The sequence below is a fragment of the Equus asinus genome, chromosome 6 (assembly GCF_041296235.1).
Source record: "Equus asinus isolate D_3611 breed Donkey chromosome 6, EquAss-T2T_v2, whole genome shotgun sequence".
Classification (NCBI taxonomy): domain Eukaryota; kingdom Metazoa; phylum Chordata; class Mammalia; order Perissodactyla; family Equidae; genus Equus; species Equus asinus.
In genome coordinates, this window is record NC_091795.1 from 85,483,678 (window position 1) to 85,498,694 (window position 15,017).

The window sequence follows — 15,017 nt, forward strand, 5'->3', positions numbered from 1 at the left end:
TTCCCTAGCATCTGCTCACCTTCTACATTATGGCCGCCTAGTGGGGCAAAGAAAAAGGTGGTGTGTGTTATAGGCCTGTGTCACCAGTCTCAGGGGTTTGCACCGTCCTCTGATCATTTAAAACGGTGGTCCTCTGCCTCACACACCTGAGGGGTGCCCACTTCCCTGCCTAAACTTTGAGTCTGGGACTGGGTTTCTCCACAGATGGGGAGGGGAGGGAAAGGGTTGGAAGTTGAGGAGTCATGACCGCTATGGGAGGTCTTAGTTCAAAATATAAGTGCCCAAGGTGATTCTGTCATGCTCCCTCAAGGGAACTGTACCCATGGCCATTAAGAATCACTCCTTTCAAAGCTTCTCTTTGTAGGTGGTGCCCCCCCTTTCTGCATTATGCATTGGATGAGGCGATCACAGCACAGATTCCGATTTGCACCTAGTTCAGTGTTCATGTTTCCGAGCCTCCAGACACATTGGCATGACCTTTTCTGGAACCACTGATGTACTCAGAGCCTCTGCCATGTTTAACGGCTCCTTGTCTTCAGCTCCCTCACTTCCTCTGCTTGTTCTCAGCTCTGCTGACACAATCAGCCAACTCCTCTTCTCTTCCAAAGTCCTGGGAATCTTGGGACTCCCCTTGCCTTGGGCTCTTGGAGGGACCAAAAGTGGTCATAAAGATCATCGTTAGTTAAGGACAAGAGACAATGTTAACATGAGGACCATATTTTTGTTGCCATTGAGGCTGAGCTGTTTTGGGGACGTTATCATCGTTGTTGAGATCTCTAACATTACACACTGTATGCATTGTAACATCTTTAGATTTGAACTGGAACTGAGGCCGACGGGAGAAGTAGAGCAGTATTCTGCCAGCGCAACCTACAAACTCCAGAAGGAGGGTGGAGCCTTGGTGGACACGCTGAAGTTCGTAACTCAGGCAGAAGGCAAGTATCCAGAAAATGGCTCCTCCATCCCTGCCCTCAGTCTCAGGTCCAGGACTCACAAGGAGAATGGATTTAATTTAATGGATTTAGCAAATATTTACTAAATGCTTGTTAAGTGTCAGGCCTGTTCTAAGAGCTGAGGCTAGACCATATACAGTGGAGATAAAGTTTCTGCCCTCACGGAGTTTACAGTAAACAACCAAACAAGCAAATATTCAGAATGTCAGATTGGTGCTGGGGAAAAAAATGGAGCATAGAGGGGTCTAAAAAATGTTGGGAGTAGTGGGGAAGAGGTAGGATAGAGGAAGGTAGTACCGTTTGAATGATAAGGGAAAGTCTCACTAGTAAAGGGAACATCAAAAAGAGACCTGAAGGAGGTAAGAAGATAGGCCATATGGAAAGAGTGTTATAGGCTGAGGGGCCAGCAGGTGCAAAGGTCCTGAGGCAAGCACATGGCTGCCATATTTGAGGGAAAGGAAGGAAGCCAGTATGACTAAAGTGGAGAGACCAGGGAGGAAAAAGGTAGAAGATGAGGTCAGAGAGATAAGGGGAGGTGGGGGAAGGTTGATCTTATAGGCCATGGTAAGGACATTGCCTTTTACTATGAGTGAAATAAGAAACCACTGGAGAGTTTTTACTCTTTATGTTTATGTTGAGGGAAGCCTTTAGGGGGACAAGAGCAGAGAAACTGGTATATGGGCTATTGCAATAATCCAGGCCAGAGATGGCAGTGCTTTGGATTAGAATGGTGGCAGAGGAGATCTAAGAAGTGGTCAGATTCTGGAATATTTTGATGATTAGGCTGACAAGTTTTGCTGATACAGTGGGTGCTGAGTGTAAGAGAAAAAAGGGAATCAGGACGACTCTAAGATTTTTGACCTGAGCAACTGAAGAATGGAATTACCATTTAATGAGATGGAAAAGGCTGCTGGAGGAGCAGGTTTTAGCGGCTGGGGCAGACTTAGATGTTCCCTTTGGTCGATTTTTTATATAGGGATAGTATGTCACAAAATTAAACTAGAAAAACAAAACCCACAGGAAAGAGGGGAGAATGGATGCTGAAAAAGAGCGTCGTGTAACAATTTTACGAAAGATATAAAATGGGTAAGCCTGTGAATTGAAAGAAACCTGGGAACCTTGTGACAGAGAAAAGAGGAGTCAGGGAGAGAGGACGCCAGGGTGGGGGTGGCGAGAAGCCAGGAAGTACATCATAGGTGGAGAGTCATCTAGAGATGACGTGTCTGCCTGACACAGAAGGACCGCCATCCTGTCCTCTTCCCACAATGCACTGTGTTTCCCACATCAGGGCCTTTGCATTTTTAGTTCCCTGTGCCTAGAATGCTCTCCCCCCAGAATTCAGCATGGCTCAGCCCCTCTCTTCATTCAGGTCTCTGCCCACCTCTCCCCTTATCAGAGACAACCTTTCTGACCACCACACAAGAAATAGCACCTCTTTATTCCTGTCTGTCCTTTGTCATCTTATCCAGTTTTAATTTTCTTCATAACATTTATTACCATCTGACATAAGCAATTTACCTGTTTATTGTCTTTACACCCCCTACTAAAACGTAAGTTCCATAGAGGAAGGGCCTCCCCAGTGCCAACAGCAGTCCCTAGCATGTGATAAGCAATCAATCAATATTTGCAGATTGAACAAATGTATAAGCACCATTGAGTTAAACATTTAAGTTAAAGTCCTGAACTGTGTCCTCATTTAAGCACATTAAGTACTTGGGTTTCTCTGCCTTTTCCTCTCCTTCCTTCCTAAACATAGCTTCTGAAGACATGTCTTGATTCTCTCGTCCACTCCTGCAGGTGTAAAGCAGAACGAGGCCACTTTGATGTTCAGATATAACCGGCAGAGTATGACTTTGTCCAGCGAAATCCAAATTCCCAATTTTGACGTTGACCTTGGGACAATCCTCAGAGTTAGTGATGAATCCGCTCAGGAAAGAAAGTCTTACAAGCTCACCCTGGACATTCAGAACAAGAAAATCACTGAGGTCACCCTCACCGGCCATGTAAGGTAAGGAAGGCTCGGGATGATCTGACCTGAGCTGCAGTCCCTTATGGCTCTTTCCCTTCTTCCTCTTCAGCTTTAAAGCTGACCAAACCAGGGCTGTCCCTGCTCTACGATCTGAGGGGCAGATAGAGCCCTCAACGGTTTGACCCTCTGCATACATCCAGTTGGATCTTTCTGCCATTCACCGGGCACTTACTATTCATCAGGCACTGCACTGGGTGCTTAAATGACCTCCATCCTCATAATAAACTGCGAGGTAGTCATAAGTTTCCTTGTTTTATAGGTAAGGAAATGGTAGCTCAGAAGGGTTAAATAATTTGGCCAAGGCAATAGAGCTAGTAAATGGTAAAGCAGGATTCAAATAGTTTTCAAAAACCTTCTCTTTCCCTATTACTTCCCTGGGAAGTCCTGAATTTGTGCTAGGGTTAACTTTAGAAGTTAATGAGTGTATCCTATGGTCGGTCATTTCTCTGAGCCATTCACGCATCTTGTTTTTATCACCACAAATGGAACTTCTAACTGTTTAATCCTGCATATCTCCTTGGAATGGACAAAGTCATTGCTGTCAACTGATTTTCTCTTCAATAGCTGTGACAGGAGGGAAGAAGGCAAAATCAAAGGTGTTATTTCCATACCCCGCTTGCAAGCAGAAGCCAGAAGTGAGATCCTCACCCAGTGGTCTCCTACAGGACTCCTCCTCCAAATGGACTCGTCTGCGACAGCTTACGGCTCAACAATTTCCCAGAAGGTGGCATGGCGCTATGGTACGTCCCTCTTGCCCACATGAGCGCTTCTCAGAGCACTGTGAACTCCAGTGCAGTGTGGAGAGCCTTTGGTTTCCGCTGACCTGTACCATTGACAACTATTTCCCATGCACATTTTCAGATGAAGAGAAGATTGAATTTGAATGGAACACAGGCACCAACGTGGATACCAAAAAAGCGGCTTCCAATTTCCCCGTGGATCTCTCTGATTTCCCTAAGAGCTTGCATATGTATGCCAGTAGTCTCTTAGATCACAGAGTTCCTCAAACAGACGTGACTTTCCGGCACATGGGTTCCAAATTAATAGTTGTAAGTACAAATCAGTCAGTCAATAAATACATGGTTATAAGTGCTAATTACATACTCAACCCTGAGTTAGGTGAAGGAGGGTATCCAAAGATGGCTAAGGCATGCTTCCTACCCCCAGGGGATTCCTGGGGAGAAAAGGAACATTCATGCATGCATAGTTACTCAGTTACACCAGGTCGTGCGTGATAAATACCAAAGGAATTCTACTAAGCCGAAGAGTTTGCTGTGCCTGAAGAATCACAGGAAGCTTTGGGACACTGACTAGGAGTTTGACTATGTTATGTATTTCTTTTATAAAATACAGGAAGAGATTGATAACTGACAACCAAAATTCATAATTTTCTGTGATTTATTTTTTAACGTACAGTGCATCAACCTGCTTAATGATTGATCTGTCAAATATAGATTATCACCTAATGTTACTTGTACTTTGAAGCCCATCCACATCCATTGCTCTGAAAACGTCTATTGTTTTGTAGGCAACAAACACATGGCTTCAGGAGGCATCCAGCAGTCTACCTTATGCCCAGAATTTGCAAGATCGCCTCAGTGGCCTAAAAGAATCGTACCTCCAGAAAATGAGATTGCCAGACTTCCACATCCCGGAAAACCTCTTCTTGAAAAGGTAAAGAAAGAAACCAGAAAAATGTCTTGAACTATGCAAAAGTGAATGGAAGATTTTATTTCGCATGATTTAGACTTTTTTTTAATTTACATTTTTAAGAGAAATAATTTAAACGTTTTAAACAGATTATTAACTGTAACATAAACACTGTGGCATTTTAGCGTTATAAATTATGAGGTCAGAATGCAGACACCAACCCAGTCAGAAAATACCTAAGACAGTCATCGGGGGATTCAGGTACTTTCAGCCTCTGATGTTTCATTCACTACAACCTGAATTTGAAAGCCTTTCAACGTTCCTCCATCGTAAGTGAACTCTCCCTTTGTTTGGGATCAGGATATAATTGTTTGACTCTGAAGAGTTCGGGAGTGGCTAGCAAAATTGCTGACTCCAGGCTTGCTCTTGAGCCCTAAAGGGTCAGAACAGCCATTGGGCGTTGAATAAAGGCGGCATTCTGAGAGAATATTTCACTTTAGCAATGCAGTGTCCTCCTCATCGGGAAGTCAGACTCCAAACTGCTGGGTCCTCTGCTATATTTCCAGAAATACATGTAATGCTTTGCTTTATTTCATGAAAGTAAAAAAATCAGAGCATGAGCTGAAAAGATTATAGTCTTTCCCGATTGACTGTTCTCTGTATTATCTTCAGGGTTAAGAAAATAAGGGGCCTGTGTCACATGGGCCTTTCCATAGTGTATGGCTGAGGAACAAAGTTTGATAGAGTGAATACATGTGAAGGGGCTGGAGTCCACCGAAGCACTCATGAGGACAAAGCCTACTGAAGATCAGAGAAAAAAGTGTCAGCTTCAGAGGACCCAGGATCCCCTTCCTTCACTACTTACGCTTCTCTGTGCTGTGCTGCAAAGACAGGACCATGGGACCTTAGAATTGGATAGGCCTTATCAAGCATCCTCCCACTGACTGTCAGGATCCTGGACAGGCAGCATCCAGTCCCTGTTGGAATGATGCAATGCAGTTTGTTTGCTTACAACATTTAAACTCTGCCATCCTACTTTGTACTTATAAGTTATCGTAATAGTCCATCATAAGTGCATAGTATTGAGAAGATTACAAAGTGCTTTTAGGTATTTTTTCTCATTTGATATCCAAGGACAGCTTCGTGAAGTCTGCAGAAAGGCCATTATTATCCTCACTACACAGATAATATCACTGAGACTCAGAGTCAAATCCACTGACATAGTATCACAGTCAGTGGAAGCTAAAACTATGACCCAAGATTACTGACTCCCACACCTGTGTTCTTTCCACATATCAAGTTGCCTCAATTCAGTTTAGCAAGTAAGTACCAAATGTGTCCTATGTGCAAGATACTAGACTAAGTGCAGCAAAAAGATAAAAACCAGATTAAGTGTAATCCTTCCTCCCAGGAAGTGACTGTGTAGACACTGACAAATGAACAAATAAGTACTAATTATATCAGCAGAATCACAACATGCTCTTGGAGATAGGTGTTAATGGACCATGTCACTATAAGAACTAGAGAAATTAACTGTGACTTAGATGGGATGGTAGTGATAAGGAAGCAGCTCTTGGAAGAGTTTTGAATGGACTTGAATGTTTGATAGGTAGCGGTTCAAGCAAAGGGACTCTAGGCATAAGGACTAGTATGCAGAAAAGTACAGTATGGGTTTGGGAATGGGGTGGATGCACCATTTCTTGGAGAGTCAGATGGCAGAGAACCTTGAGTTCTTGATACTGACTGTGGGTGTATTGTCTTTGTTGTTCATTTCAGCGATGGCCGGGTCAAGTACACCTTCAACAAGAACAGTGTGAAAGTTGAGATTCCTTTGCCTTTTGGTGGCAAATCCTCCAAAGACCTAAAGATATTAGATATGATTCGGAAAATAGACCTCGTCTTCAAGTCTGGGGGATTATACCTGCCAGCTCAAGAGTCCCAGGTCCCTCCCTTTACCATTCCCAAGGCTTATCAACTTCAGGTGCCTCTCTTGGGTGTTCTGGACCTCTCCACGAATATCTACAGCAACTTGTACAACTGGTCCGCCTCCTACACTGGCGGCAACACCAGCACAGACCACTTGAGCCTTCAGGCTCAGTACCACATGAAGGCTGACTCTGTGGTCGACCTGTTCTCCTACAGAGTGCAAGGTGAGCCATGCTTGGGTAGAGGGTGTGCAGGGCTGACTCATTGCAGGCTCCGATGGGATAGCCTCTTCTAGGAAGGAAAAGACTTGGGCTTTCTTACAGATATTTTCCTTGCTACTAGAAAGCCTATCCATTCATTCACTCTTTCTTCCAACCAATAGAAATACTTACTAAACATATATATGTATCAAGTATTCTGCTAGGCAGTAATGGAAAACAGACAAACTGGAAATTACAATTCAGTGTGAGAGATGCTATGATAGGGTAGAGTATATAAGTATAAGGTACAGTGAAAGCACTTGGTAAGGAAGCCCAACAGGGTCTGTGGATGTCAGGGAAGGCTTTCTGGAGGAATGCCTTTTGCTATCAGAGTTTATGTTCACCTTATAGATGGAGGAGCCTGTTACACAACTGACCCAGATCAATGGGACTTTATTATTGAAAGACTTTCAACATAGAAATTTTTCTGGAAGTTTATTACTTAATTTAACCAGTGTGTTTTGATTTTTATGTTAGGATCTGGAGAAACAACGTATGACCGCAGGAACACGCTCACATTATCATGTGATGGGTCTTTACACCACAAATTTCTGGATTCAAATATCAAATTTAGCTATGTAGAAAAAATGAGAAACAATCCAGCCTCAAAAGGTTTGCTAACGTTCGATGCATCTAGTGCCTGGGGACCACAGATATCTGCTTCAGTACATTTGGACTCAAAAAAGAAACAGCATTTCTATGTCAAGGAAGTCAAGATTGATGGGCAATTCAGAGTCTCTTCGTTCTATGCTAAAGGCGCGTATGGCCTGTCTTATCAGAGGGATCCTAACACTGGGCAGCTAAACGGAGAGTCCAACCTGAGGTTTAACTCCTCCTACGTACAGGGCACCAACCAGGTAACAGGAAGATATGAAGATGGAACATTCTCCCTCACCTCCACCTCAGATCTGCAAGGCATCGTTAAAAATACTGCTTCCCTGAGATATGAGAACTACGAGCTGACTCTGAAATCTGACACCAATGGGAAATATGAGAACTTTGCCACTTCTAACAAGATGGATCTGACCTTCTCTAAGCAAAATGCACTGCTACGTTCGGAGTATCAGGCTGATTACAAGTCACTGAGGTTCTTTGCCCTGCTTTCTGGATCACTAAACTCCCATGGTCTTGAATTAAATGCTGACGTCTTGGGCACTGACAAAATTAATAGTGGTGCTCACAAGGCAACACTAAGGATTGCCCAAGATGGAATGTCTACCAGTGCAACGACCAACTTGAAGTATAGTCCCCTGGTGCTGGAGAATGAGCTGAATGCGGCACTTGGCCTCTCTGGGGCATCTATGAAATTAACAACGAATGGTCGCTTTAGGCAACACAGTGCAAAATTCAGTCTAGACGGAAAAGCTGCCCTTTCAGAGATATCATTGGGAAGTGCTTATCAGGCCATGATTCTGGGAGTCGACAGCAAAAATATTTTCAACTTCAAAATCAACCAGGAGGGACTTAAGCTTTCAAATGACATGATGGGTTCATATGCTGAAATGAAACTTGACTACACAAACCATCTGAACATTGCAGGGTTATCACTGGACTTCTCTTCAAAACTCGACAACATCTATGACTCTGACAAGTTTTATAAGCAAAATTTTAATTTACAGCTACAGCCCTATTCTCTTGTAACGACTTTAAACAATAACTTGAAATTCAGTGCTCTGGATCTGACCAACAATGGGAAATTACGGCTAGAACCCCTGAAGCTGAATGTGGGTGGGAACATAAAAGGAGCCTACCAAAATAATGAAATGAAACACATCTACACCATTTCTTACGCTGACTTGTCAGCAAGTTATAAAGCAGACACTGTGGCTAAGGTGCAGGATACAGAGTTTAGCCATCGGCTCAGCACAGACATCGCTGGGCTAGCTTCAGCCATTGACATCAGGACAAACTACAATTCAGACTCACTGCATTTCAGCAACGTTTTCCACTCTATAATGGCCCCGTTTACAGTGACCATCGATTCACATACGAATGGCAATGGGAAACTGGTTCTCTGGGGAGAACATGCTGGGCAGTTGTATAGCAAATTCCTGTTGAAAGCAGAACCTCTGGCCTTTACTTTCTCTCATGATTACAAAGGATCCATGAATCACAATCTTGTGTCCGAGAGGAGCATCAGTACTGCTCTTGATCACAAAGTCAGTGCCCTGCTCACTCCGGCTGAGCAGACAGGCACCTGGAAACTCAAGACCAAGTTGAATAAAAATGAATACAGCCAGGACTTCAATGCTTACAACACTAAAGACAAAGTCGGTGTGGAGCTTAGTGGCCAAGCCCTGGCTGACCTCACCATGCTGGACTCACCTATTACAGTACCATTTTCACTCAGCGAGCCCATCAATTTAATTGATGCTTTAGAGATGAGGGATGATGTTGACCAACCTCAAGAATTCACTATTGTTGCTTCTATAAAATATGATAAGAACCAAGATGTTCACACAATTAATCTTCCATTCTCTAAAATCCTGCTAGAATATTTTGACAAGAATCGAATAGTAATTGTAACTGTACTGGAAACTATACAGAAAGAATTGAAACGCATCAATATTGATCAATTCCTGAGGAAATACAGAGCAGCTTTGGACAGACTCCCACAGCAAGTTAATGATTATCTGAATGCATTCAGTTGGGAGAGACAAGTTTCAAGTGCCAAGGAGAAGCTAACTGCCTTCACAAAATATTATAAAATTACAGAAAATGATATACAAATTGCATTGGACAAGGCCAAAATCAACCTTAATGAAAAACTATCTCAACTACAAACGTATGTGATACAATTTGATCAGTATATTAAAGATAATTATGATTTACATGATTTTAAAACAGCTATTGCTGGGATTATTGATCAAATCATTGAAAAATTGAAGATTCTTGATGAACATTATCATATCCGTGTTAATTTAGCAAAAACAATCCATAATCTATATTTGTTTATTGAAAAGATTGATTTTAACAAAATTGGAAGTAGTACTGCCTCTTGGATTCAAAATGTAGATACTAAGTATCAAATCAGAATCCAGATACAAGAAAAATTGGAACAGCTGAAGACACAAATTCAGAATATAGACATCCAGCTCCTTGCTGAAAACTTAAAACAACAAGTTGAAGCTATTGACATCAGAGTGCTTTTAGATCAGTTGAGAACTACAATTCCTTTTCAAAGAATAATGGAAATTATCGAGAATGTCAAGTGCTGTATTATAACTCTTACTGAAGATTTTGAACTAACTGAAAAGATTGATGCTTTTGGAGCCACGATCTATAAGTTAATTAAGATGTATGAAATAGACCAACACATCCAGGTTTTAATGGATAATTCAGTACAGTTGGCCCACCAATATAAGTTGAAGGAAACTGTTCAGAAGCTAAGCAATGTCCTACAACAAGTTGAGATAAAAGATCACTTTGAGAGATTGGCTGAGTTTGTTGATGATGCTGTCAAGCAGCTTAATGCGTTGTCTTTTAAAAAATTCATTGAAGAAGTGAACAGATTCCTTGACATGTTGGTAAAGAAATTAAGGTCATTTGATTACCACAAGTTTGTCAATGAAACCAATAACAAAATCCATGAGGTGACTCAGAGAATCAATGGTGAAATCCGGGCTCTGGAACTTCCACAGAAAGCTAAAGCACTGAAGAAACTATTTGTAGAGCACATCCAAGCTATGACCTCAGACCATCTGGAAAACATAAACAACACCAAAATAACTATATTCCTGGATTATTTGCAGGAGGCCTTAAGTTCAGCCTCTTCAGGTTACATCAAAGCCAAATTCCAAGACATCCTAGAAGACATACGAGACCGAATGTATCAAATGGACATTCAGCAGGAAATTCAGCGATACCTGTCCCTGGTAGGCCAGGTTTACAGCACACTTGTCACTTACATTTCTGATTGGTGGAGTCTTGCTGCTAAGAACCTTACTGACTTTGCAGAACAGTATTCTATGCAAGCCTGGGCTGAAAACCTGAAATCATTGGTAGAACAAGGGTTCACTGTTCCCGACATCCATACTACCTTCGGGACCATGCCTGCCTTTGAAGTCAGTCTCCATGCTCTTCAAGAAGCTACATTCCAGACTCCTGACTTCATAGTCCTCCTGACAGATTTGAGGATTCCATCAGTTCAGATAAACTTCAAAAAGTTGAAGGATATAAAAATCCCATCCAGGTTTTCCACGCCGGAATTCACTGTCCTCCACACCTTCCATGTTCCTTCCTTTACAATTGACTTGAGAGAAATAAAAGCAAAGATCATCAGAACCATTGACCAAATGTTGAACAGTGAGCTACAGTGGCCAGTTCCGGAAGTGTACCTGAGGGATCTGCTGGGGGTGGACACCATTCTTGCTGGACTCACTCTGCCGGACTTCCATTTACCAGAAATCACAGTTCCAGAATTCATAATCCCAAACCTTGACCTCAAAGATGTTCAAGTTTCTGACCTTCACATACCAGAATTCCAGCTTCCCCACATCTCACACACAATCGAAGTACCTACTTTTGGCAAGCTATATAGCATTTTGAAAATCCAGTTTCCTCTTTTCACGTTAGATGCGAATGCTGATGTTCAGAATGTAACCACTTTATTGAACAAGGCAGAGATTGCAGCTTCCATCACTGCCAAAGGAGAGTCCAAGTTAGAAGTTCTCAATTTTGATTTTCAAGCAAACGCACAACTTTTAGCCCCTAAGATTAATCCACTGGTTCTCAAGGAATCCATGAGATTTTCCAGCAAGTACCTGAAAACAGAGCATGAGAGTGAAGTGCTATTTTCTAGAAATGCTATTGAAGGAAAATCAAACACAGTGGCAAATTTACACACAGAAAAAAATACAGTGGAGCTTAGTAGTGGTGTGCTCGTCACAGTAAACAATCAGCTTACCCTGGACAGCAACACAAAGTACTTCCACAAATTGAACATCCCCGAACTGGACTTCTCCAGTCAGGCTGATCTGCACAATGAAATCAAGACGCTGTTGGAAGCTGGACACATAGCATGGACTTCTTCTGGAACAGGGTCATGGAAATGGGCCTGCCCCAAATCTTCAGATGAGGGAACACATGAATCACAAATCAGCTTCACTGTGGAAGGACCAAACACTTCCTTTGGATTATCTAATAAAATCAATAGCAAACACCTAAGAGTAACCCAAAACTTGGTTTATAACTCTGGCTTCTTCAACTTTTCTAAATTTGAAATCCAGTCACAAGTCGAATCCCAGCATGTGGGCCGCAGTGTTCTATCTGCTAAAGGCACAGCCCTGCTTGGAGAAGGGAAGGCAGAGCTAAGTGGCCACCATGATGCTCATTTAAATGGAAAAGTTATTGGAACTTTGAAAAATTCGCTTTTCTTTTCAGCACAGCCATTTGAGATTACTGCAACCACAAACAATGAAGGGAATTTGAAAGTTAGTTTTCCATTAATATTGGTGGGGAAGATAGACTTCCTTAATAATTATGCACTGTTCCTGAGTCCACATGCCCAGCAAGCAAGTTGGCAAACCAGTGCCAGGTTCAATCAGTATAAGTACCATCAAAATTTCTCTGCTGGAAACAATGAGAACAGCATTGAGGCACACATAGGAATAAATGGAGAAGCCAACCTAGATTTCTTAAACAGTCCTTTAACAATTCCTGAGATGACTGTACCTTACACAACACTCACAACTCCTCAGGTGAAAGATTTCTCCTTATGGGAAAAAACAGGCTTGAAAAATTTCTTGAAAACAACAAAGCAATCATTTGATTTAGGTGTAAAGGCTCAGTATAAGAAAAACAAAGACAAATATTCCATCCAAAATCCTTTGGATGTGTTTTATGTGTTCATCAATTCCTTCAACAGGCATTTTGAGAAAGCCCGAGATGAGTCATTAGATTTTTTTACCAGATCCTATAATGAAGCAAATATTAAGTTTGATAAGGACAAAGTTGAAAATTCCCTCAACAAGCAGCCCAGGACCTTTCAAATTCCCGGATACACTATTCCAGTCATCAACATTGAAGCATCTCCATTTACAGTGGAGATGTCGACATTCAGCTATGTGATCCCAAAAGAGATCAGCACCCCCAACTTCACCATCCCGGGTTCTGGCTTCTATGTACCCTCATATAAGTTAGTCCTGCCATTGCTAGAACTGCCAGCCCTTCATGTCCCTAGGAATCTTCTCGAGCTTTCTCTTCCAGTTTTCAAGGTATTGAGTATCCCACACAATATTTTAATTCCAGCCATGGGCAATATCACCTATGATTTTGCCTTTAAATCAAGTGTTATCACACTAAATACCAATTTTGGACTTTATAACCAATCAGATATTGTTGCTCATTTCCTTACTTCTTCTTCTTCTGTCATTGATGCACTGCAGTACAAATTTGAGGGCACCTCAAGTTTGACAAAGAAAAGAGGGTTGAAGTTGGCCACAGCTTTGTCTCTGAGTAACAAATTTGTGGAAGGCAAACATGAGAGTGCCATTAGCTTAATCAAGAAAACCATGGAAGCATCAGTGACAACAATTGCAAAAGTCCAAATTCCAATTTTGAGAATGAATTTCAAGCAAGAACTTAGTGGAAATACCAAGTCGAAACCTACTGTCTCTTCATCCATTGAATTAAAGTATGATTTAAATTCCCCCACACTGTACTCCACTGCTATAGGGGCAGTTGACCACAAGCTTAAATTAGAAAGCCTCACCTCTTACTTTTCCGTTGAGTCATCTACCAAAGGAAATATCAAGGGTTTGGTCCTTTCACGGGAATATTCAGGAACTATTGCCAGTGAGGCCAACACTTACTTGAATTCCGAGGGTACTCGGTCTTCAGTGAAGCTGCAAGGGGCTTCCAAAGTTGATGATATCTGGAACCTTGAAGTAAAAGGAAGTTTTTCTGGAGAAACAGCTAGCCAACGCATATATGCCATCTGGGAACACAATATAAAAAATCACTTACAGCTAGAGGGCCTCTTTTTAACATCTGGAGAGCATACAAGCAAAACCACACTGGACCTCTCCCCATGGAAAATGTCAGCCCTTATTCAGGTCAACGCGAGTCAGCCCAGTTCCCTCCTTGAAATCACTTATCTTTTACAGGAAGTTTCCTTGAATGCTAACACTGAGCACCAGAAGGTCAGCTGGAAAAGTGAGGTCCAGGTTCATTCTGGGTCTCTCCAGAACAATGTACAGCTTTCCAATGGCCAAAAAGAGGCACGCCTTGACGTTGCAGGTTCCCTAGAAGGATACCTACGGTTCTTCAAAGATATTGTCCTACCAGTTTATGACAAGAGCTTATGGGACCTCCTTAAGTTGGATGTAACCACCAGCATTGATAGGAAACAGTATCTTCGTGCCTCAACTGCCCTTGTGTACACCAAAAACACCAATAAGTATTCTTTCTCTATCCCTGTGCAAGAATTGGCTGATAAATTTATTATTCCTGGACTGAAACTAAATAATCTGAATTCAGTTCTCGTCACACCTGCGTTCCAAGTCCCATTTACTGGTCACGAGGTTCCATCCTACACACTAGACTTAAGTGAAATAATAATCTACAAGAAGCTAAGTACTTCGCCGTTTGTACTCAACATACCAACACTACCCAAAGTGAAATTCCCCGAAGTTGATGTGTTAACAAAATATTCTGGACCAAAAGACTCCTCAGATCCCTTTTTTGAGATAACTGTGCCTAAATCTCAGTTAACTGTGTCCCAGTACACTCTTCCAAAAAATATTTCAATTGGCAATACTGTTTTGGATCTAAATGAGGTGGCCAGCAAGATTGCAGACTTCGAGCTGCCAACCATCACTGTGCGTGAGCAGACTATTGAGATTCCTTCCATTACATTCTCTGTACCTGCTGAAATTTCCATTCCTTCCTTTGGAGCACTGACTGCACGTTTCGGGGTGGCCTCACCCCTGTATAATGCCACTTGGAGCACTGGTTTGGAAAACAAAAAAGATCGCATTGAAACATTCCTGAGTTCCACGTGCAGCTCAACCATACAGTTTCTGGAATATGACCTAGATGGTAAGGAAAGGCCCTGACTCTTCTCCTAGATGCTTTATGTTTTCAGTGAGAGTTGTGAATAAACATTATGTGTTTAGATATGACTGAAGGCACAATTACTCTCTATAGCAAAATTTAAAAGAAGAGGGAAGGAGATATGTAGATACCCCACATGTAAAA

At 42.1% G+C, this 15,017-nt stretch overlaps 1 protein-coding gene across 1 annotated transcript in view; it reads left to right on the top strand.

Moving 5' to 3' along the window:
* Positions 1–15,017, top strand: part of APOB (apolipoprotein B) — a 39,204-nt gene that overhangs the window by 20,702 nt on the left and 3,485 nt on the right. Inside the window, exons 20-26 of the mRNA XM_044772007.2 lie at positions 814–935; positions 2,751–2,961; positions 3,547–3,722; positions 3,844–4,031; positions 4,511–4,656; positions 6,409–6,782; positions 7,296–14,858. Of these exons, the coding sequence (XP_044627942.2) occupies positions 814–935; positions 2,751–2,961; positions 3,547–3,722; positions 3,844–4,031; positions 4,511–4,656; positions 6,409–6,782; positions 7,296–14,858 (8,780 nt within the window). The remainder of the gene's footprint in view (positions 1–813; positions 936–2,750; positions 2,962–3,546; positions 3,723–3,843; positions 4,032–4,510; positions 4,657–6,408; positions 6,783–7,295; positions 14,859–15,017) is intronic.